General features: G+C 54.7%; 2 protein-coding genes across 2 annotated transcripts in view; one reads left to right on the forward strand and one right to left on the reverse strand.

The window, feature by feature from the left end:
* Positions 1–14,430: 14,430 nt before the first annotated feature.
* LOC139084249 (elastin-like) lies at positions 14,431–16,485 on the reverse strand. The gene has a single exon (XM_070626622.1). The coding sequence runs from the start codon at positions 16,483–16,485 to the stop codon at positions 14,431–14,433; it is 2,055 nt and encodes a 684-aa protein (XP_070482723.1).
* Positions 16,484–23,620, forward strand: part of MUC16 (mucin 16, cell surface associated) — a 77,923-nt gene continuing 70,786 nt past the window's right edge. The window contains exon 1 of the mRNA XM_070626623.1: positions 16,484–20,978. Coding sequence (XP_070482724.1) covers positions 16,484–20,978 — 4,495 coding nt within the window. The remainder of the gene's footprint in view (positions 20,979–23,620) is intronic.

The following is a 23,620-nucleotide window of genomic DNA, read 5'->3' on the forward strand; positions in this document are numbered from 1 at the left end:
ACCGTTTAAGCTCTGCGTGCCCCTCTTCAAAGTGATGCAGCTCCTGGATCCTGAGGTCTCACAGACCGGTGATGCTCGGAGGTGCTCTCTCTCGCTTCCTAGAGAAAGAAGAATTGAATCACTTAATGGGAAGATTTTGGGAGTCCAGGGCTCTGGGGTCTAGTCTGAGGTCTATCATTGATCTTGCAGGTCCTAATGCCTTTGGGGGGCCCAATTTTCCCCTCTGTGAGATGGGGGGAGTAGAGCACAGTGATCTTGCACAGGACCTACTGACTTGGCACTTGTTTCTCTGTGATTGTTTTCTTAAGAAAGGGAGGGGGTCCCTGGGCAGAGAAGCAAGGGAGGGGGTGTGGACAAAACCCAGACTCCACTTCCGTCTTCCCACTGTCTTTCCTCTGGAACACATCCTTCTCTCCACCTCCTGTGGCCCCGCTGACTCCAGCTTGTCCTTCAGGTCTTGGTGTATGTGGCATCTCCTCTGGGAAGACTTCCCTGATTCCCTGCCCCCTCTCAGTCTGGGCCTGGCATCTCCCACTTACATCTGTGCTTCTGCCACCCCAGCTCAATCCCCTGCACTTGCTCATCTGTCCATCTGGGCCAGGCTGTGTGCCTGGAGTGGAGTTGGGGCCTGAGGTATGAATCTGTCCTGAGAATGAATGAATGAACGAGAGTAGGGCAAGCAGACGGGAGAGAGTAGGTTAGCAGGAAGTTTCCTGGGACGCAGAAGGCCCTGGGAGTTTCTGCTAAGCTTGCCCTGGCCCCAGATGCATGCAGTTTGGCTCCGGGTACAAGAAGCAGGAGTGGTATGAGGCCCGCTGGAGTGTCCACTGCCTGCCACCTTGGCACTGTGCATCTGTAAGCACCTTCGCCTGGATGAGAAGATAAACCCACCTGTCAGGCTGTTAGAGGCGTGTGAGGAGGGGTGGGAGAGAGGGAAGGGTGAGGGTTTCCTCAGTGCTTGGATGAGGGAGGAGTGTGGGGGGCACTGAGGAGCATGGTACCCAAGGAGGATCTCCCTGGCAATCTGTGCTGGGCAGATGGCAGGAGAGAGGCCGTTTCTGGGGTGCTTTCTTATCATCCCAGCCCAAGCCCGGGATGATAAGAAACCTGTGGGGGCTGTGGTCTTGTCAAAGAGGAGGCAGAGGGTCGGCCCCGTGGCCGAGTGGTTAAGTTCGGGCACTCCGCTTTGGCGGACCACGGTTTCACCGGTTCGGATCCTGGGCGCGGACATGGCACCGCTCATCATGGCCATGTTGAGGTGGCGTCCCACATGCCACAACTAGAAGGACCACAACTAAAATATACAACTATGTACTGGGGGATTTGGGGAAAAAGCAGGGAAAAAAAAAGGAAGGAGAAGATTGGCAACAGTTGTTAGCTCAGGTGCCAATCTTTTTTTAAAAAAAAAAAAGAGAAGGCAGAATCCCAAATCCATTTCCTGCCCCCACGCCAGCCACTCATGCTCCTCTCTGTTCCTGGCAGGGGCAACTGATGGGCTTGGCTGGGGAGTGAGTCCCTGCAGCCCCTGTGGTTGCCATGGGGGCCTAGAGGCGGAGAGGGGTGGCAAGGGGTGGTGAGGGGTGACTTTTAGGGGCTCCCCAAAGTTACATTAAGCCCGGCCCTCAGCTCCCCTAGCAGCCAGGGAGTTCTCACACGGGAATGCATTATCATTTCCGCTCCCCCACATTCCAAAACCCTCAGAGCCAGCCATGCCTCCCCCAGGGAGTGTCCACCCAGCTCTTGTCTGGTAGTGCCAGCCCCTGAGCAAAAAGGTGTCAGGTAGAACCTAGGGGGCTTTGAAGAATGGCACAGATCTATGTTCAGGTCCCTGTCCTCCTTTAAGCCCAGACAGACCCACGGGGGTCTTTCGGTTTGGCAACAGATGTGGAAGTCAGGCTTTTCTGGTGGATAAGGGTCCCCTCGTGCCCCTCCTCACAGAGTATCCACCAGCAGGTGTTAGTCACCACTCGGGCACTCAATAATGCCAGCTGACCTTTGCCAGCAGCGGCACCACGGCTCGGGCAGGCCCTGCCCCTCTTGGGAAGCTCAGCAAGGCGTGTCCTTACCGCCCTCCCAGGAGCAGGGGCCAGGCTGGGCTGGCTTCAGTTTCAGGGACTTGTTCAAGGGTGAGGAGCACAGCCAGGTGGGCGGGCAGCAGCATGGACCGGGAGGGCCCCCGGCACCCGGGATGCCACCGGCGCGGGCACCTGCTGGCTCTGACTGTCACTCTCCTCCTCACCTGCGGGCCAGGTAAGTAGAGCTGGGCTGGGGCCAGTGGAGGAGTCAGGCAGATTCCTGGAGGAGAAGAGCAGATGTGGCAGGTGCCTCAGGCTTCCCAAGCCCCCACGGGGGCAACCAGGAGGTCTTTTGCTTTTTGGCAAAGGCCTAAATCACAGCCGGCAGGTAAGGCTGCCTTTTCTGGACTGACTTAGGCAAGTTCACAAAACTTCTCCTTTGTGTATCAAGTATCTGCCAGGATCAGTGGAGACACCCAGGCATTCCTTCATTCATTGGCTCCCTCACACGCTCATTCCTAGGGTTTCTTAACTGACACCTGCGCTCCCAGCACCTGTGCCCAGCTCTCAGGAGGGAAATGAGCAAGTCGCACCTCTGGGCTTCCCAGAGCTCCAGGCTGGTGGGTGAGGCAGACAGGTACCCAGTCCCCGGGAGTACGAGGCTGAGCAGGAGTTTTGCCATCTTAGGGGCCCTGAGAGGAGGTGTTGGGGTTGGTGGGGATTTCTACAGACATGCTTAGCAGAAGAGGAGGAAGGGACCCTCCCGGCAGGAAGAACTCAGTGGGCAGTGGGCAGGAGGCAGGAAGCTGCCAGGTGGGTTTGGGTAGTTCAGTGTCACGTGATCGCAAGTGGGCTGCGTGACGGGGGGGATGCTGAGGGGAGAGGTGGAAGCAGACAGGCAGCCTGTGAGGGTTGGGGAGGTGTGTTCTTACATCCCAAGGGGGACTTTGCAGGCCTGTTGCTCATATTGAGGATCAGCTGATCAGTTTGGATCTTGCTGTCCAGAGAAAGCCCACTGGCCTCAGGGAATGGTTTTGGTGTTGGTGGGAGGGACCATGCTCTCTACACTACAGAGAGAAGGTCCATGATCCTCCACATGTGGCTTCCAGGGCTGCCCAGACCCCCAGACTGTTTTGCTCCCACAGTCAGGACTTTCCAGCCAAATCCCTCTAGTGTCTAAGGTAACCTGAGGCTTGTAAAAAGGGAGCATCTATGATGTACGAGGTGCTTAAATCTCTGTTCATTTACTCGTCCCAGGAGAAAGGACTGTCCTCAAAGCTTGGCTGGGAAACGGAGGGCCTGAAGGAGAGTCGTGGTGGGAGCATCTTGCTTCCCCATCCTGAGAGGCAGCCTGGGAGCCACCTGTGGGGGGTGGGGGAGGGGGGCGGGAGGGGGAGGCTGCAGCTCCTGGAGCAGGTGGGGAGAGTGCCCCAGTCCCCCAGTCCTGAGTCACCAGCTCTGGCCCCAGGAAAAGCTTTGTGGTTGGATGCCATTGTGAGGCATCCACACAATGACCTGAATGGTGGGCGGGTTTGTACGGGACAATCTCACCACCTCCGATGGGGTGTGTCCCACTGACCTGTCCCCAAAGCACGTTGCCACAGACAGAGGCTGTTTAACTGCTTGTGTCCCCGAGGTTCACTCAGAGTCTGATGCTGGGGACTCTTCGAACTGGGTAGACCCCTGCTTCTGTCCCAGAGATTGTTGGTCACCTCAGTTATGGGTTGATATCCCTCCCGACCGCCCCATCATTTCCACAGTACACAGAACATCTCTCAGGACCTGGATTCCCCTGGAATCAGTCCAGACCCCCTCTAGGACTACTGATTTAAATGCTGGAAAAAGCTCCCTTAATCCCTGAGCAGGGATGAAAAGAAATTTAAATCCAGCACTGACAGGCTGTGTGTCCTTGGGCTGGATACCCAACCTCTCTGAGTTTCCATCTGTCGAAAGAGTCATTAAAAAAAAATTCAGAGCTGGAGGAAATTTATTCCTCACTCACCTCTCCCTCCACCCTGAACCCTGTCTGTTTGTCTGTCTTCTTCCACACTGGTATCCTGTGCTCTTCCCCTCCTTGCCCCTGGGGCTGAGACACCCCAAGATCCCAAAAGACCTCAGTAACTATCATTTTGTATTACGCATCTACTGTGTGTCAGGGAGTTATCTGTGTTATCTTGATTGAGCCTGCGTAGGTGAGAAGAGGGGTGCCTTTGCCTCTCATTTTACAGAAGAGGGAACTGAGGCTCAGGGAGGTTAAGCCTTTTGATTAAATCACACAGCAAGGATCTGAATCCCAGTTTCTAGATGATTCTTAAGCCCCAAACTTCACCCTCTGCCTGGGAAGAGACTGAGGGTTGACAAAGATTTCTCCTCTCCTGGCAGCTTCCTGGCACTTGGTTACTTGACCCCCAGGGAAGACAAGTGGCCCTCTTCTGCCGCCCCTCCCAACAGGGCTCCCCGAGGGCCCTGATGGCATAGAGCATATAAAGATCACGCTGTGCTCTGCTGAGCATCTTCCTGGGTCCCTGGACAGGGGTCATTATCCCAGCCTGGGCCTGGCCAGAGATATCGAGTTCCGTGGAGGGGGATTGTGAAAGGAGGGGGCATCGATGGGAGCAGGTGCACGCGCGGAGGGTGTTAGGAGCTGACCTGCTCTGGCCAGAATTTTAGTTCATCTTTCACACCTGTGACGTGTCTCCAGGAAAAGAGGAAAAATTTGCTGACGCTCCCCCTGATCCTCAAGGGACAGAGTCACCTTTCTTTCCAGTTACTGGGTGGCCTCCCTCGAAAGGAATGTACTGGGTCCAGCTGGGCGTGGCAGGGCAGCCCTGGGGTTCTTCACGCCAACTTGTCCTTCTGGTCACTTGACGCTCCCAGGGCTGCCACAGGTCGTTCTTCTTCTGGAAGACCCAAAGTTTCAGAAGGCTAGACACCATGGCTCAACTGGGAACCCATCCACTCTGCACAATAGACTCAGTGGTTGAGATGACCAGCCCCATTTTTCAGGTGAGGGGACAGAAGCTCAAAGAGGAAGGTCCCCCCGTAGACAGAGAAGAGCTGAGCTTTGAGCTCAGGTTGTCTGACTCCAAACACCCCACTCTGCATCTTCCTGCCACTGACCAGGTCGGACTCCTCGGCACAGGTACCAACCTATCTCCTCATCTTCCTGCTCAGAGCTCAGAGCTGTCCTCAGGGGTCTTAACTCATCATAGGCCCAGAGCTGTGGGGGGCAAGGAGCAGGTCAGGAGGGCACACCCTGGGAGGGTGACCAACCAACCGTCCTGGTTTGCCTGAGAATGAAGGAGTCCTGGGGAAGTGGGACTTTAAGTTCTAAAATTGAGAAAGTCCAGGGCGAACTGAGATACATCCACCCTGGTCCGTTTCCTGTACTTATTCCATTCCTGGCACCACTTCTGCAGCTTGTCCCAGCCCCTGGCACACAGTAGATGTGTAGTAAATATTTGTTGCATGAATGAAGGAGGCAAAATCTCACTTGGTGAGAACTACTGTTCGACTACCTCATTCTCCAAAGTCACAACAGATGCCATGACGCCCTGGGGGACGCAAGCTCATCTGCAGAGTGCAAAGCAAATACGCCAACTTCTCGGGCTGCCAGCCTTGGCGTGAAGACAAGCAAACATCTTCTCTGACAGCTGCAGCCTCCTCTGAGAGCCCCAAGACAAACCCGGCCCTCGGTTCCCCAGAGGTTCCTATAGAAGCATCCAGCTTTGCCACCTCTCCCTCTGCAACCCTCTTCATCCCTGCAGAGCACTCTGAAGGAGCCTCTGCGTTTGCGTCAAGAGGTACCCACAGGCACTGCCTCTTCATCCAGGGCTCTGTCCTTGATCCCATCCTGGTTTAGCTCCTCTGTCTTGGGAACATCCTCAGGGACTATATCCAGACTATTTTTTGAGTCCCTACCCTCTCAACAGCTGTGTCTCTGAGAAGCATGGCTCTTCTGGGGCCACGTTCCTTGGAGGGTGCCCTGGACACAGAGGACAGCCTCCCAAGTCGGGGAGAAATGTGGCTGGAGGAGGGTCAATCCTTAGACGTTGCCTCCTTCCAGCGTCACTCAGTTTGCAAGGAATGAGCCACCACCCTCACCATGTGCTGGAAGCATGGAGGTGGCAGCTTCCTCCTCAGTGGCTGAGCAGGAATCCTGAATTATGGCCGCATTTCTGTTTCAGGATCTGTTCTGGGCTGTCTGCAACTCCCTCCTTCCTAGATTCCTTATCCTCATCTTCACACTCAGCTTCATTTCTGCTTTCATCCTTTGCTGCATCCTCATCATCTTATCAACATTATCATCATTACTGATAAGAAACAATCTAGCTGTAGGGGCATTCTTTTTTAAAAATCTTGAGTCTCTAAGCCTTGTGTGCTAGTCAGCATCCCTTGGGTTTTCAAGAGCAAACTCCTGCAAGGTCCCCAGGAGTCTGGGAGTCCTGCCCCCTTATCTCCAGGGAAGGCATTTATATCTGATGGCACTCCAGCTGCTTATAAGCAAGGGTAAGGAGTCTCAGCTCATGGGTTAGGAGAGCCTGCGATTTGCCTGCCCAGGAGGGAGAACCAGTCCTATGGCATCCGCGACCTGGCAGGGTGGATGAAACCACACATAGAGGTGTTCCCAGCAGCACTTAGGAGTGAGATGTGGAGTCCGAAAAACACAGCCCCAGATGTCAGCTTTGCCCTTCGTTTGGCTATGTTACCATGGAAAGTGACTTCACCACTCTGTGCCTCAGTTTATCAAAATGGAAACAATTTCACTGACTAAAGGAGAAAGAATATATAAAGTGCCCAGCATGGATAGCCCCTTGACCATTCAGAAATGGGGACTAAAGATAATAAGACCAAGAAGTCTCAGGAGACAACAAATTCTGGACCTGCAGGTCGCTGCACCCTTTTCTACACTTTCCTTATGTCCATCCTCTGGGGCTCATTCCTGCTTTCTGGGGAGGCACGATTGAGCACTTGGCTCAGTGGGACCTTGGCAGGTGAGAGCGACCTGCATCTTAGAAGTGCCCAGGTCAGTGCTCCGCCCCTCTACTAAACTTCAAGGGTGGAGAACACCCTAACCTGGACCCTGTGAGAGAACACAACAGGACTATGCTTAGGGCAGGACAGAAGGTCGCAGAGAAGTCAGGTCACAACAGGACAGGATGTGGACACTGGCTCCAGAGCCCATCCCGCTACGAAGCCGATCACTGCTAACCCTTGGAGCAAGACAAGGAGGCAACCTTTGCTTTGAGTTGATGCCCCCAAAGGATTCAGGCAGTGCACAGGCCACCTCTTTTTAGGATATGTGTCTTCTTGTTAAGCCAGTCAATATGAGGGGACGGGATGGCTCTTTCACAGATCTCTCTCCTCCTCTGCGTTTTAGGAAGCTGGCTCTTTCCATCCTAGAAGCTTACAGTGATTGAAATAATTGTAATTAATTATTATATTATGTGGATAATTTAGTGCCATTCAGCAGGTGTGTGTGCATGTGTGTGTAGATTTTCTCATTGAAGGCAGGAGCCATGCACCCCAGATGATGCTGTGACCTCCTGGGCATAGCGTTCCCCAGGGACACTGGATTCCTCTCTCCTGGATCCAAAACTAGATCCACTCGGCAGGCAAATTCCAAGGATTTCATTGTTGAAAAGGCAACTGAGAGAGGTCAGGAGACGTGGGCACAGGCTAGCTCTGTTCCTCCTTCCTGTCCTCATATAAGGAGCCGCTGCTTCCACCTACTTCCTGATGGAGGTTGAAATTTGGGGATGTGCTTCTTTGCTGGGAAGTCAAAGTGAACCTGAAGAATCTTCCAGACACTTCATGGGAGTTTCTGATCTTGAGGCCAGTCAACAAATGATGGATTACTGAGCACGCTTTCTGTGCCAGGCGCTGTGCCTGGTGCTAGAAATACAGCGGTGACAAGGCAGGCACAGGGGAGTCCAGAGGAGGGGAACTTCACCAAAGCCTGCTCAATCGACAACCCACATTCTTGGCTTCCGTTTTGGAACCCTTGCTATCCGGTCACCTGACAGCAGACTGACCTTCCTTTTTGCTTCCCAACTTTTAATTAGCAGACTGTTCAAACATTGAAAGAAATAGTGCCGTCAATATCCATAGACACTCCACCCAGGTTCAATAGCTTTTGGTATTTCACTCTCTTTGCTTTATCTTCTTCGCTGGGTAATTTCAAACTAAGTTGCAGGCACCACATCACTTTTCCCAGTATCTTAGCTCTTCCAGGCTGCTATCACAAAAATACCATAGACTGGGCGGCTTGCAAACAACAAAAATGTATTTCTACAGTTCTGAAGGCTGAGAAGTCCAGGGCACCGACAGAGTTGGTGTTGGTGAGGGCCCACTTCCCAGTTGTAAATGGCTGTCTTCTGGCTGTGTCCCCGCATAGTGGAAGGGGTCAAGGAGCTCTTTCTCTGCAACTTATCATTATTAACCCATGCATTTTAATTTTTCATGTGTTACAATCAGTCACTGTCATTATTCTTTTGGATGCTAAAAGTGTCCCAAATTGGTCTTTGAGGGTGCCTGCCTGCTGGCTTCGACGCCTACTATTTTCTGGACATGGTGCTAGCCCTCAGTGGGGGTTAGGATGTGAAGATTAATAAGCCATGGCCTCTGATCTTAAGGACTTTATAGACTCTTCTGTGTCCTTGTAACACTATCTCATTAGATTTTGCGCAATTCCTTGCTTTCTAGCAGAATTACCTTTGGAAAATATCAATCTGGTTATAACCTTGCCCTTTGCTTCAGACCCTCCAGGAATCTCCCATTGCATTTCAGACAAAATCTATGCCTCTAACCTTGACTGACATCATTAGCCCCTGCCTGCCTGGCTGATCTCACCTCATTCTTCAGTCCTCCTTGCTCCATGCGCTCTGGCCATGCTGGAGCTTTCTTGAAGTTCCCCAGATGGGTCAAGTTCATCCCAGCCTCTGGAACAATGGCTTTTGCCTATGTTGTTCCCTCCACCAGGAAATGCTTTCTCTGTGAAAAGCAACTTCTCATCTCTCAGGGCCCTCCTTAAGTATCACCTCCTAGGAGAAGTCTTCCCTGATCACCCTACAGAAAATCTCACACTGTCCATTCATAGAGTTACTTCAAAACCCTCTCCACTCCCTGCGAGGACGTTTTTCATTGATCTGTTGGATGAGCTGTTGTCCAGTTCACCCACCAGAATGTAAACATCTTGAGGGAGCAAGGACCTGTCTTGTTCGTCACTCTGTCCCCATAACTTAGAATAGTGGCTGCTCCATAAGAGGGGCTCAAGAGATACTTTCTGGTTTGATGAATGTGGGACAGAGGGTCTGGAATGAACAAATGAAATGGTGAATGAATCTTTATGTAGAGATTCCAATGGAAAGAATAGAAAGTTCAGAAGAAAAGATTTTCCTTCATGCTGCTTCTTGTCGAGATAACCGACCTGGGTCCATCCTCCATAGGGGTGCCATGGAATGCAGTGGCCTTTGCCCAGACCTCAGAGCAGGTGACATCTGAAGCTACCAGACAGTCAACACATAATCCTTCATCTTCAGCACCACTCATCAACTCCATGGGTAGGTAATAATAAAGGCCAGTAACAACTAGCGTTTATTAAGTTCTCCCTCTCTGCTTCACATGCATCACTTCACTGCATCTTCACAAAAGCCCTATGTTGGTATCTCCACTGGAGATATGAGGAGACAAGGCTCAGAGAGGTTAAGTGACTTGCCTTGGGTCACATAGCAAGCAAGCCACAGATCCAGGATTAGAATCCAGCTGAGTCCATTTCTTCCAGATTCCTCCCACTGTGCATTTTCTTTCCTGTTCTGACGAAGAAAGTTGCAATTGCCTTGATTTTAGAGGGAGGAGATAATGGATCTCTGGGAAGTGAATTGAACTGGAGGCCTGTGTGTGTAGACTCCATTTCTTCTGCCTTACTCACGAATGTTGGCTTCCTTAAGAGCAGACAGGAGAGAGACAGCCTGGCCCTTGTCCCTTTCCTTCTGATCCTACTGGCCATCCACTCATCTTCTCTCTCCATGTCTGCACAGTGTCCTGGATGCAAATGGTGTTGATGGACCTCAATCTGGGCCCAGCCATCAACTCTGTCACACACATGGGCAAGTTTCCTGTGGCCAGGACACTGCCCAGACATCCTGTTGGCAGGAACCAGCGCAGGCAAGAAGAGGGAATTTGAGGCCCAAATCCCACCTGTGTTCTTCATGCTGCCCTCCATTCCTTGCCCTGGGTGATGTGTGCTCCTCATTCCAGGAGTCTAGTTCATTCCATATGTTTGGATGACAAAGACTTCATAAGCAACACAGTAGAGTAGTTCAGAGTACAGACACTGGTGCCAGAAAACCTGGGCTCAAATCCCACCTCTGCCACTTCCTGGACTAGTGAAGTAAGCTCCCTGAGCCTCCAGTTTTTTTTATCTATATTGTGAGAATAAATGTGTGACTGAGTAGTTACAGAACCTAAATTAAGCTAGATGTTGCCTCAAATACAGTGCTTCTCAACTAGGTGTGATTTTGCCTTTGTGGGACAATGGGAAATGTCTGGAGATGAAGTAGTTGGTTGTCAGTGGTAGGAGGACAGAGGCTGCTGACATCTGGTGGGTATAAGCCAGAGATGCTAGTAAGCATCCTGTCCTGGCTTCTTCCAGTCCCTCCTCCTTGCAGGTAGAGTGCTCGGTCCCTACTGTCCTCTGTGCTGGAGTTCTTGGCATTAGGGGTTCTGTCTCCTCAGGAATATTGGTCTCAATGTTCTCCTTCTATCTGCTTATCTCTGTCAGGGCCTCTGGGAGCATTTACACTAGTTTCTGGTCTCTGAGACACGCCAGTGAGACCTCTCTGTGCTCCATTCCCCAAAACTTCATCCATCTCTTTAATTGCTTATACGATGGTGACCTGATATAATCACCCCTAAAGGCCCCTGCCTCTTAGATCTAGCAAGCTTTCCCAATCATGATCTTTACTTTGTTTTGAGATTTTACACCTTACAAGTTGGAGGACAGAAAGACAGCATGTAATCTCAGGTTTGGATTTTTTATCAGAAGCTTCTCAGATAGAATTCTCAGTTCAGGGAAAGAATGAGCTGATGTGTGTACCATAGTGCCCTCTGTGTCTGAGATGGTTGATCCTTGTACCTTCCATTGCCCCCTGTGGAGACCATCATGCAAAGCTTAGACAGTACAATTGAAAGAGGGGCTTTTGGGATAGCTGGTGGCACTCAGGTACTGGAGAGAGCTGTGTGTACTATGGATGTATAGAAAATATGATTTCATTCATATTACCTCTGCATACGGTTGTCCTGGCAAAGTAGAATGACATGATGGTGGAGAGCTTGGTTTGGGGTTCATTACCATGTGTTGTCAACATAAGAAGCAAATTCACTTGTTATTTTACCCTCAAAATGAGTTTCTTCAGGAATAGCCAAAAGAATCGTAATTCAGGATATGCATGCTATGGCAAACTATAGGCAAATCCAGAGAACAAAGGAAGGGAGCTGGTTTTATAGAGAAAAGGGTGGAGTAGGGAGGGACTGTTCTGAACAAAAGTCCATTGGGCAACAGTAGCAGTTGAGGGGAGCGACAGCTTCTCATTGACTGAGATGCAGTGTTTCTCGTTGGCTGAGCTGTGCCATTTCTCATTGGCTGAGATGCAGCATTTCTCATTGGCTGAGCTGTAGCATTTCTCATTGGCTGAGATGCAGCGTTTCTCATTGGCTGAGCTGTGGCATTTCTCATTGGCTGAGATGCAGCATTTCTCATTAGCTGAGCTGTGGGGTTTCTCATTGGCTGAGCTGCAGCTTTTCTCATTGGCTGAGCTGTGGGGTTTCCCATTGGCTGAGCTGCAGCATTTCTCATTGGCTGAGCTGTGGCATTTCTCATTGGCTCAGATGCAGCATTTCTCATTGGCTGGGCTGTTGCCGGTGTAGAGAGAAATCTTCCTTTAGTAGTAAAGTAGTTATACTACCTGTCGGAGATACGAGTGTTTGTCTATTCCTGTTTGGAGTAATTGACCATTTATGATAGGGCGTGAGAGCTCCCCCTACAGGCCTTGCCGACTCAAATTTAGTTAAGATTTCTTTTACTAATTTCCACAGTGTCAAACACTATTTGCATATATTAATTTATTCAATAGTAAGAACTTTATGGGACTGTTATGAAGAGTCAGTGAGGCAATGCATATAAAGAGACCTGGCACAGAGTTCTTGAACAGTTTCTTTCTTCCATTATTATCATCATTATCTCCATCATTCCCTACCATCTGGAGGTGACAGCTTTCTGCAGGACAGATTATCTACAGATTTCTAAGGAAGCTGACATCATCTTTAGCTCAGCACAATATTTCTATGAGTTAAGTCTCTATATTAAGTAGAGACTTAACACATATGAATGGATCAATGAACTTTACTTCCATCCTGTTAATATAATACACATGCCCAGGTTATATTCTCAATGAGTTGAATTCGTTCATGCGTTGATTCATTCATGCAACAAATGGATATGAAACTCTGTGGTATGTAAGTGAGATGCAGATTCCAAAGACAATTTCCATCCTTCAGGCGCTTCTGGTCTATTGCAATATGTCACCAAATAGTTGAGATACAGTGTGATAAGTTTGATCAAAGAAACACACGTTGGTGCTGAGAGAACGGACAAGAGGATCATCCCACTGGGAAAGGGCTTCTCTTTTAGGTTCCTGGACCCGATTTCCAATGTATACGTGAGGGAGGGCTCCCCACACAATGCAAAGCAATGCTCTAACACCAGCAGGTGCCTGGCAACCATCCCCCATCCTTAGGAGACCAAGGAGCTTTCCAAAAGTCACATCATTAACATAACAAAAGACACCATGATGACTCAGCACTTAGGAAATTCCAAGGGTTTTAGGAACTCTGTGCAGAAACAGGGACAAAAACCAATCTATATTTCTAATTATAAATCGCAACATCACAGCTTCAAAGAAGACTTTTCAGAGGAGTGGATACTTGAGCTGTGCAGTTTTTAAATTAACTTCATAGGAGGAAAAAATGAACAGTGGTATGAATTTCCTTTTCAGACTTTCCTGAACCATCTGATGTTCTAAAATGAGCATTACTTTTGTCTTCAGGGGGAAAAAAAGACATTGTTAAAATGGAAGTGATGCATGCTCATTGTAGAACACTTGAAGAATTCAGTAAAGATAAAAGAATGAGAAAAATAGCTTAAGCTGAATCATCATGGAGGAATAGGAGTTAATTTGTGAAAAGGGCATGGTGATAATTGCAGACAGAGGGAAAGATGAGTGAAGAATTATGATTTGTTTGGCTGGGGAACTGCAAGAATGTATCTGTGACTTACAGAGGCCAGAGAGAGGTAAGGTTGGAGGGGGGTGTCTGGACCTCAGCACTGTTGACATTTGGGGCCCAGTAATTCTTTACAGTGGGAACTATCTTGTGCATTGCAAGGTTGTTAGCAGCATCCCTTGCCTCTGACCACTAGATGGCAGCAGAAACCACTAGTTGTGAAAACCAATAACTAGCAAAAACCGCATAGACATTACCACATATCCCCTGAGTGGAACAGTCATACACGGTTGAGAACCACTATGTTAGAGAGAGAGAGAAAAGGAGACAGACCATACAGACACAATCTACTGAGGAATCCTATGGTGTAGGCACTGAGGACCCACTGAAAGGTTTGCAGGAAGGAACTGAGATGGTCAGATTTTCATTTTACAGAACTATCTATGGTGAGAACATCCTTTCTCTTGCAAAAGTTTGTGTGTTCTGGGTCAAAAGGGTTGCCCTATTTGCACCAAAATCCAATAGATACGGTAGCTTTTGTGGACACAGATTTGTCCAGGAGAAGCACAGAGATCCCAGCGGCATCTCCCAGCACAAAAAATGCAAGAAGCCCAGTAGCAGAAAGCCACCACCTGTTAGAGGACTACTCTTACACTCACATCCAGAGTAAAGTCGAACAATGCATGCTTGAACCCACAGGGCACACTGCGTCAACTGCTGCTAGACCATCCTTGACGAGACAGACCAAAAGGGCTGAAACCACAGTGGAAAAGGTTACTAAATCCACCAGAGACAATGTCCCAGTGGATATAGTTAAAGTTGTGACCATCGTGAAGAAGACGGACCAGTCCATTACATCCTTAGATAAGATGAAAGAAAATACTGTAAGTTTGAATGTCAAAAGGACGACACAGTTCTTACAGATGATGAACACTACACTCCATGAGTTATCGTCTAGAAGAAGTAACAATTTAAAGCAAACAAAAACCCCCAAATTGAATCAAGCAGTAATGACAACAGTGGGAAGGACCACGTCCACTACATCAGCAGAGCTCCACTCCAGAAGCAACGCCAAGCACTCTCCCACACCCAGAACATGTGGACCTGAGGACACAACCTTCCCCACCCCAACAGGTCACCCTGAGGCAACATCCCAAGGCAGCCATGACTCAGACCCAGCAACGACAGTGCCCAGCGCTGCGCCCAGGACAAAAGACAGGGGCAGGGTAACCTTAGAACCTCTGACAGGCTCCCATCGAATGCTGACGGGCACCATGTCTGTGACACCACGAACTTCGGAGGCCCCCGCAGGTCCCGAGGAAGTCCGCCCTGCCGAAAACGCGGCCGCGACCCACGTAGGCACCACCAGGCCCGGCCCGGCGTCCCAGTCCTCTGGCCCGGCGGCCTCGCAGCCCTGGAAAGGCACCTCGGCCCCGGCCACCTCTGCCGCCGGGACGGCCACCAGCGTGGCCCCGTCAAGGCCTGGCTCGGCCGGAACGACACAGGTGGAGGCAGAGTCGGGGTCCGCCGGGGGCCCCGGGCTCACGGACGCCAGCACCTTCCCCCAGCAGCCCGGCTCGGCCGCCCGGACCACCTCGGCTCTTTCCCAGGCGCCCACGGCTACTCCAGCGGGGGACCCCGGGACCGCGGCCGTGTCCTCCCGCGGGCCCTCCAGCCCGGACCTCGCTCGGTCCACGACGTCGGCAGAGCTCCGCGCGGGCAGCACCGCCTGGCCCCCTCCCGCCCCCAGCACGCCAGGAGCGGCGGACCCGACCGTCCCCAGCCCAACAGGTCCCCCTGAGGCCACCTCCCAAGGCGCCCGGCCCTCGGACCCGGCAGCCACTGCCCCCCGCGCTCTGGCGAGGACCACCGACATGGGCGGCGCCAGCTTGCAACCTGGCACAGGCTCGCCTCCCAGTCTGACGGGCAGCACGGTTGCGACGCCCGCCACTTCGGAGGCCCCCGCACGTCCCGAGGCGGTCCGCCCTGCCGAAAACGCGGCCGCGACCCACGTGGGCACCACCAGGCCCGGCCCGGCGTCCCAGTCCTCTGGCCCGGCGGCCTCGCAGCCCTGGAAAGGCACCTCGGCCCCGGCCACCTCTGCCGCCGGGACGGCCACCAGCGTGGCCCCGTCAAGGCCTGGCTCGGCCGGAACGACACAGGTGGAGGCAGAGTCGGGGTCCGCCGGGGGCCCCGGGCTCACGGACGCCAGCACCTTCCCCCAGCAGCCCGGCTCGGCCGCCCGGACCACCTCGGCTCTTTCCCAGGCGCCCACGGCTACTCCAGCGGGGGACCCCGCGACCGCGGCCGTGTCCTCCCGCGGGCCCTCCAGCCCGGACCTCGCTCGGTCCACGACGTCGGCAGATCTCCGCGCGGGCAGCACCGCCTGGCCCCCTCCCGCCCCCAGCACGCCACGAGCGGCGGACCCGACCGTCCCCAGCCCAACAGGTCCCCCTGAGGCCACCTCCCAAGGCGCCCGGCCCTCGGACCCGGCAGCCACTGCCCCCCGCGCTCTGGCGAGGACCACCGACATGGGCGGCGCCAGCTTGCAACCTGGCACAGGCTCGCCTCCCAGTCTGACGGGCAGCACGGTTGCGACGCCCGCCACTTCGGAGGCCCCCGCACGTCCCGAGGCGGTCCGCCCTGCCGAAAACGCGGCCGCGACCCACGTGGGCACCACCAGGCCCGGCCCGGCGTCCCAGTCCTCTGGCCCGGCGGCCTCGCAGCCCTGGAAAGGCACCTCGGCCCCGGCCACCTCTGCCGCCGGGACGGCCACCAGCGTGGCCCCGTCAAGGCCTGGCTCGGCCGGAACGACACAGGTGGAGGCAGAGTCGGGGTCCGCCGGGGGCCCCGGGCTCACGGACGCCAGCACCTTCCCCCAGCAGCCCGGCTCGGCCGCCCGGACCACCTCGGCTCTTTCCCAGGCGCCCACGGCTACTCCAGCGGGGGACCCCGCGACCGCGGCCGTGTCCTCCCGCGGGCCCTCCAGCCCGGACCTCGCTCGGTCCACGACGTCGGCAGAGCTCCGCGCGGGCAGCACCGCCTGGCCCCCTCCCGCCCCCAGCACGCCACGAGCGGCGGACCCGACCGTCCCCAGCCCAACAGGTCCCCCTGAGGCCACCTCCCAAGGCGCCCGGCCCTCGGACCCGGCAGCCACTGCCCCCCGCGCTCTGGCGAGGACCACCGACATGGGCGGCGCCAGCTTGCAACCTGGCACAGGCTCGCCTCCCAGTCTGACGGGCAGCACGGTTGCGACGCCTGCCACTTCGGAGGCCCCCGCACGTCCCGAGGCGGTCCGCCCTGCCGAAAACGCGGCCGCGACCCACGTGGGCACCACCAGGCCCGGCCCGGCGTCCCAGTCCTCTGGCCCGGCGGCCTCGCAGCCCTGGAAAGGCACCTCGGCCCCGGCCACCTCTGCCGCCGGGACGGCCACCAGCGTGGCCCCGTCAAGGCCTGGCTCGGCCGGAACGACACAGGTGGAGGCAGAGTCGGGGTCCGCCGGGGGCCCCGGGCTCACGGACGCCAGCACCTTCCCCCAGCAGCCCGGCTCGGCCGCCCGGACCACCTCGGCTCTTTCCCAGGCGCCCACGGCTACTCCAGCGGGGCACCCCGGGACCGCGGCCGTGTCCTCCCGCGGGCCCTCCAGCCCGGACCTCGCTCGGTCCACGACGTCGGCAGAGCTCCGCGCGGGCAGCACCGCCTGGCCCCCTCCCGCCCCCAGCACGCCACGAGCGGCGGACCCGACCGTCCCCAGCCCAACAGGTCCCCCTGAGGCCACCTCCCAAGGCGCCCGGCCCTCGGACCCGGCAGCCACTGCCCCCCGCGCTCTGGCGAGGACCACCGACATGGGCGGCGCCAGCTTGCAACCTGGCACAGGCTCGCCTCCCAGTCTGACGGGCAGCACGGTTGCGACGCCCGCCACTTCGGAGGCCCCCGCACGTCCCGAGGCGGTCCGCCCTGCCGAAAACGCGGCCGCGACCCACGTGGGCACCACCAGGCCCGGCCCGGCGTCCCAGTCCTCTGGCCCGGCGGCCTCGCAGCCCTGGAAAGGCACCTCGGCCCCGGCCACCTCTGCCGCCGGGACGGCCACCAGCGTGGCCCCGTCAAGGCCTGGCTCGGCCGGAACGACACAGGTGGAGGCAGAGTCGGGGTCCGCCGGGGGCCCCGGGCTCACGGACGCCAGCACCTTCCCCCAGCAGCCCGGCTCGGCCGCCCGGACCACCTCGGCTCTTTCCCAGGCGCCCACGGCTACTCCAGCGGGGCACCCCGGGACCGCGGCCGTGTCCTCCAGCGGGCCCTCCAGCCCGGACCTCGCTCGGTCCACGACGTCGGCAGAGCTCCGCGCGGGCAGCACCGCCTGGCCCCCTCCCGCCCCCAGCACGCCAGGAGCGGCGGACCCGACCGTCCCCAGCCCAACAGGTCCCCCTGAGGCCACCTCCCAAGGCGCCCGGCCCTCGGACCCGGCAGCCACTGCCCCCCGCGCTCTGGCGAGGACCACCGACATGGGCGGCGCCAGCTTGCAACCTGGCACAGGCTCGCCTCCCAGTCTGACGGGCAGCACGGTTGCGACGCCCGCCACTTCGGAGGCCCCCGCACGTCCCGAGGCGGTCCGCCCTGCCGAAAACGCGGCCGCGACCCACGTGGGCACCACCAGGCCCGGCCCGGCGTCCCAGTCCTCTGGCCCGGCGGCCTCGCAGCCCTGGAAAGGCACCTCGGCCCCGGCCACCTCTGCCGCCGGGACGGCCACCAGCGTGGCCCCGTCAAGGCCTGGCTCGGCCGGAACGACACAGGTGGAGGCAGAGTCGGGGTCCGCCGGGGGCCCCGGGCTCACGGACGCCAGCACCTTCCCCCAGCAGCCCGGCTCGGCCGCCCGGACCACCTCGGCTCTTTCCCAGGCGCCCACGGCTACTCCAGCGGGGGACCCCGGGACCGCGGCCGTGTCCTCCCGCGGGCCCTCCAGCCCGGACCTCGCTCGGTCCACGACGTCGGCAGAGCTCCGCGCGGGCAGCACCGCCTGGCCCCCTCCCGCCCCCAGCACGCCACGAGCGGCGGACCCGACCGTCCCCAGCCCAACAGGTCCCCCTGAGGCCACCTCCCAAGGCGCCCGGCCCTCGGACCCGGCAGCCACTGCCCCCCGCGCTCTGGCGAGGACCACCGACATGGGCGGCGCCAGCTTGCAACCTGGCACAGGCTCGCCTCCCAGTCTGACGGGCAGCACGGTTGCGACGCCCGCCACTTCGGAGGCCCCCGCACGTCCCGAGGCGGTCCGCCCTGCCGAGAACGCGGCCGCGACCCACGTGGGCACCACCAGGCCCGGCCCGGCGTCCCAGTCCTCTGGCCCGGCGGCCTCGCAGCCCTGGAAAGGCACCTCGGCCCCGGCCACCTCTGCCGCCGGGACGGCCACCAGCGTGGCCCCGTCAAGGCCTGGCTCGGCCGGAACGACACAGGTGGAGGCAGAGTCGGGGTCCGCCGGGGGCCCCGGGCTCACGGACGCCAGCACCTTCCCCCAGCAGCCCGGCTCGGCCGCCCGGACCACCTCGGCTCTTTCCCAGGTGCCCACGGCTACTCCAGCGGGGGACCCCGGGACCGCGGCCGTGTCCTCCCGCGGGCCCTCCAGCCCGGACCTCGCTCGGTCCACGACGTCGGCAGAGCTCCGCGCGGGCAGCACCGCCTGGCCCCCTCCCGCCCCCAGCACGCCACGAGCGGCGGACCCGACCGTCCCCAGCCCAACAGGTCCCCCTGAGGCCACCTCCCAAGGCGCCCGGCCCTCGGACCCGGCAGCCACTGCCCCCCGCGCTCTGGCGAGGACCACCGACATGGGCGGCGCCAGCTTGCAACCTGGCACAGGCTCGCCTCCCAGTCTGACGGGCAGCACGGTTGCGACGCCCGCCACTTCGGAGGCCCCCGCACGTCCCGAGGCGGTCCGCCCTGCCGAAAACGCGGCCGCGACCCACGTGGGCACCACCAGGCCCGGCCCGGCGTCCCAGTCCTCTGGCCCGGCGGCCTCGCAGCCCTGGAAAGGCACCTCGGCCCCGGCCACCTCTGCCGCCGGGACGGCCACCAGCGTGGCCCCGTCAAGGCCTGGCTCGGCCGGAACGACACAGGTGGAGGCAGAGTCGGGGTCCGCCGGGGGCCCCGGGCTCACGGACGCCAGCACCTTCCCCCAGCAGCCCGGCTCGGCCGCCCGGACCACCTCGTCTCTTTCCCAGGCGCCCACGGCTACTCCAGCGGGGGACCCCGGGACCGCGGCCGTGTCCTCCAGCGGGCCCTCCAGCCCGGACCTCGCTCGGTCCACGACGTCGGCAGAGCTCCGCGCGGGCAGCACCGCCTGGCCCCCTCCCGCCCCCAGCACTCCAGCAGCTGCGGACCCGACCGTCCCCAGCCCAACAGGTCCCCCTGAGGCCACCTCCCAAGGCGCCCGGCCCTCGGACCGACCAACCATCTCTTTCTCGTCACAGCCTCACTCCTTTTTTACTCACCGTTTTTCACACTCAGAGAAGACCTCTCTTTTCAGTGCAGGTCCTGGCCCTGTGTCACGCACATTCCATCCCTCTCCAGGAGAAAGCAGCTTTCCATTTTCCTCAGTGCCCTCACACTTTTTCCAGACAAGCTTGGCAACGATAGCAAGTTCCTCTTCGTTTCCTGCCTCCACCACATCTGCCAACGTGCCCACTTCGGAACCCTCTTCAGATACAGCGGAAATCCTTCCTTCCTCTTTCACAGCAGTTAACACTGCTCTGACCAAGAATTCTGGATATGATCTCCCCTCTTCTTTCACAATCCTCTCTGAGCCGTCCACACTCACGTATTCAGCATTCACTGCCCCATTCATGGAAGAGACATTTATTTCCTCATCACCTCCTTCCTTCTCTGAGACTACAGCTTTTGAGAGAAAACTTCTTTCTCGTTTGACTCGTGGACAGAAGGAACCAAGCACAGCCCTGGACCCCAGCTCATCTACACCCAGAAAAACACTTTCTTCTCCTTTCCCCACTCATCTTTCAATGAATCCCAAGACTGATGCCACCTCTTCTCTGAAAATATCTGTCCCTTACCACCTTCCTTCTTTCCCGTATACTGAAATCCCCATGAAAACCATCACCCACTTTTCTGCTTCTCTCCCCATTACAGGGTCCACTTCGTTGACCTCCTCCCCTTCTGTTCCTGTATCTGAAAGTACTCATCACCTAAGCACAGATATGGTATCTTCCGCTGAGACGATTTTGGCCAACACATTGACACCTTCTCTGTCAGAGTCTATGGCTTCCTTTACCACACCTGGAGTTCCTCGTGCCAGCTCAGCTCCCTTCTCAGTCAGTTCATTTTTTAGGACAGTATCAGGTCTTGGGGATGTTACTATGTCCACCATTGCAGAGAGCCTACCTTCATCAGCTTCAACACCATCCCCCTTTTCAACCTTCACTACCACTCACTCTTCAACTAGCCCAGTGCTCCATGAGATTACTTCCTCAACTGCTACCCCACCTACAGCGGACACCGACCCCGAGGCAGAGAGCAGTACTGCTGAAGGACCCTTGGTTATGGCCAGCACTTTGGAGACGTCTTCTCCGTCAGTCAGGACATCTTTATCACCCGTTATGGATACCAGAATGACAGAAAGTGTTGACTTGGCAATAGTGACAAGTTCTTCTCAGGTTCTTCCACACTCAACACAGTTGACAAGTAAGGACCCACAGCTCCTATACTCCCAATATTTGGGGCTCATAGGAAATGGTTCCTTTCCTGAGAGGTAAAAAATGAGTTAATTAGGGGTTTATTACTGCACCAGAAACTCTTTTAGCAAACATTTGTATATCTATCCTCAGTTCCAGGCACTGAAAGAGGTACTGGGGAGACAAAGATAAATAAGCAACCAGCTGAATAATTATGGTACCATGATAGATGTTCTAACATTACTAATAATGCTGCTGCTGATAATAATAATTATAAAAAATGTTTACAGAGCACTTATTCTGTGTCAAGCACTGTCCTGTTATTTAATTCTCATTGGAATTCACTTGGAAGAAGGGACTATTATGATCCCATTTTACAGATGAGTTAACTGATGCAGAAACGTTAACAGCAGCTCAAGATCACAAAGCTGGCAAGTGATAAGAACTCAGACCACGTGCCACTAGGAATCCATGTTCTTAACCATTAGTCTATGCAGTACTGCTCAGAGAGGTAGGAGGAAAAGCTAGAGATTCTGGAATCACAGAATCCATAGGAAGGGAGAGTTTTAGGAAGGAGGAATGGTCCGTTCTGTCAAATGCTACAGGACAGCCCGATTGAAATGAGTTGAGAAATTCTTTGACAACGTGTGGGTCCTCAGGGATGCTAATGAAGGGAATAGCAGTGAGCTGTAGAGGGCTAGAACAACACCTAAAATAATACAGAGATACAGGGGAGGGATTCCGCCTTTGAGTTGAGCTTGTTTCTATATTGAGAACAGTGTCAAAGGGAAGGGAAATATGAAAGAAAATGGTGTGCAAATGAAAATCAAGGGAACAAAGTCCTTTTGGACATGGGAGGGACCCAAGCCCAGGAGGGGAAAGGCCACCTCCAAGAGATCAGTAGATGAAGGAGGGGTACTATTCTTCTGAAAAGTTAAATTTGATCCCCACTTTTATTCTGGACACTAGTCCAAAGAGACCCTCCAACTATTGCAGCTGCTTCACTAAATATCTGTAGGAGGATGACTTGATTCTCTCTCACACTAGTTTTAACAATTCACAGCAAAGTTAGACACATCGATGGCTATTGACTCATGTCTTGAAGCATGGCTCCGTAGTTGAGTCATGGATGTTTAGTAAGGAAGTCATGAGTTGGATGGTAAGAAGGTAAAAGTGTGGTTGGATGGGTGGAAGGATGAAAGGAAGAATGGAGAGATGGATAAATGAAAGAAGAAAGGCTGGGTATATGGAAGGAAGAAGAGATGGATGTATAGAAGGAGGAAAGGATGAAAAGGAGGAGGAATGGGTGGAAAGGAGGATTCAAAGAAGTAAAGATTGAGGAAAAGAGTGATGAAAAGGTGAAAAGAAAGGAGAAAGGACACATAAAAGGACAGATGCATGGTAGGAAGACAGGATGAAAAGAAAGATGGAACGAAGGAAGAATAGATGGGTAGATACAGGGATAGATGGATGAATCTATGGGTGGATGAATGGATCCATGGACAAATGTGGCCACTTATGGCGTATAGCACTGGCTCAAGTCCATACAGATGGACTTGAGATGAATTGAGTTGTACAGTGAATTAAGTGGATCCATTTAGACAGTGCTGTCCTTCTGGATGAGATGAGTTACCGTAGGTTTCTTCCCTGCCCTCACCTGCAGGGACTGATGGCATCATAGAGCACATCACAAAGATACACAATGAAGCAGCACATGGAGGCACCACAGGACCAGTTTGTGTCCCTCCATCATCGCATCATCTGCTAGTCTTAGAGATAGGTTCAAGTTCACTTACTTCCCAGTAATCCCACTTGTGGCCTATTTCCTATGTTAGAGAGACGAAAGGTTTGTTTATTTAAAGAAAGAATTGTGTGCAGTTGCCATGGGCTTCCCTGTCTTAGCTGGATCTTTGTCTAATGTTTACTAGGTGGATATTACCAATTTTCCTTTTCTCATAGCATGCTGAGTAAGTTTAGTTCAAGGTTAGATATGTCAACTTTACAAATTTGACCCAGTTTAACTTACTGAAAATAGTTATTAATAGCTTTCTGTGTGTTCAAAGAGAAAAATCTTGTGAAGTGCTTTGCCATTGCTCATCATCATCATCAAATACATATGAAGCTCTTTAGGATATCTGCTCTCAGAAATATGGTTTTTAGGATATTCTGAGCAGCAAAGGGACACTGCTTTATCATCAGAGTCAAAATCTCCTTCATTTTGTCCCTCCCCCTATGCCAAGCTCCCGAAGACTCTGTGGTCTTTATAGAGAAGCTCCACGTACTTCTTCCTTCCTCCTGGGAACCATTTTCTGAAGCCCTGGTCAGTGCTTTCTGTCTCAGCCAATGCCACTTGACTCTTCTTCAAGGCTGAATTCCAGTCAGCTTTTGTATTTCCTGGCAAATTCAATGCAGTATAGGTTTATTTTGTAGTAGAAACACAAAAAGTAGAAGCAATAGTAACAGTAGTAATAATATGCAGCAGCAGTAGTAGCGGTAGCAATAACTCCAGTAACAGTCGGTAAGGGTAGCGGTAGTAACAGGAGTAATAACAACAGTGATAGGTGGTAAGAGTAGTAGTAACACCAGTAACGGTAGGTGGCAGCAGTGATAGTAGTAATAGTGGTAGTAGTTAGTAGCAGTGGTGGTAATAAC

This window comes from Equus przewalskii, chromosome 6 (assembly GCF_037783145.1).
Source record: "Equus przewalskii isolate Varuska chromosome 6, EquPr2, whole genome shotgun sequence".
NCBI classification, from domain to species: Eukaryota; Metazoa; Chordata; class Mammalia; order Perissodactyla; family Equidae; genus Equus; species Equus przewalskii.

What these genes read in the sequence shown, in the direction of transcription:
- LOC139084249 (XM_070626622.1), bottom strand. Translation starts at nt 16,485, where the DNA reads ATGTCGGTGGTCCTCGCCAGAGCGCGGGGGGCAGTGGCTGCCGGGTCC.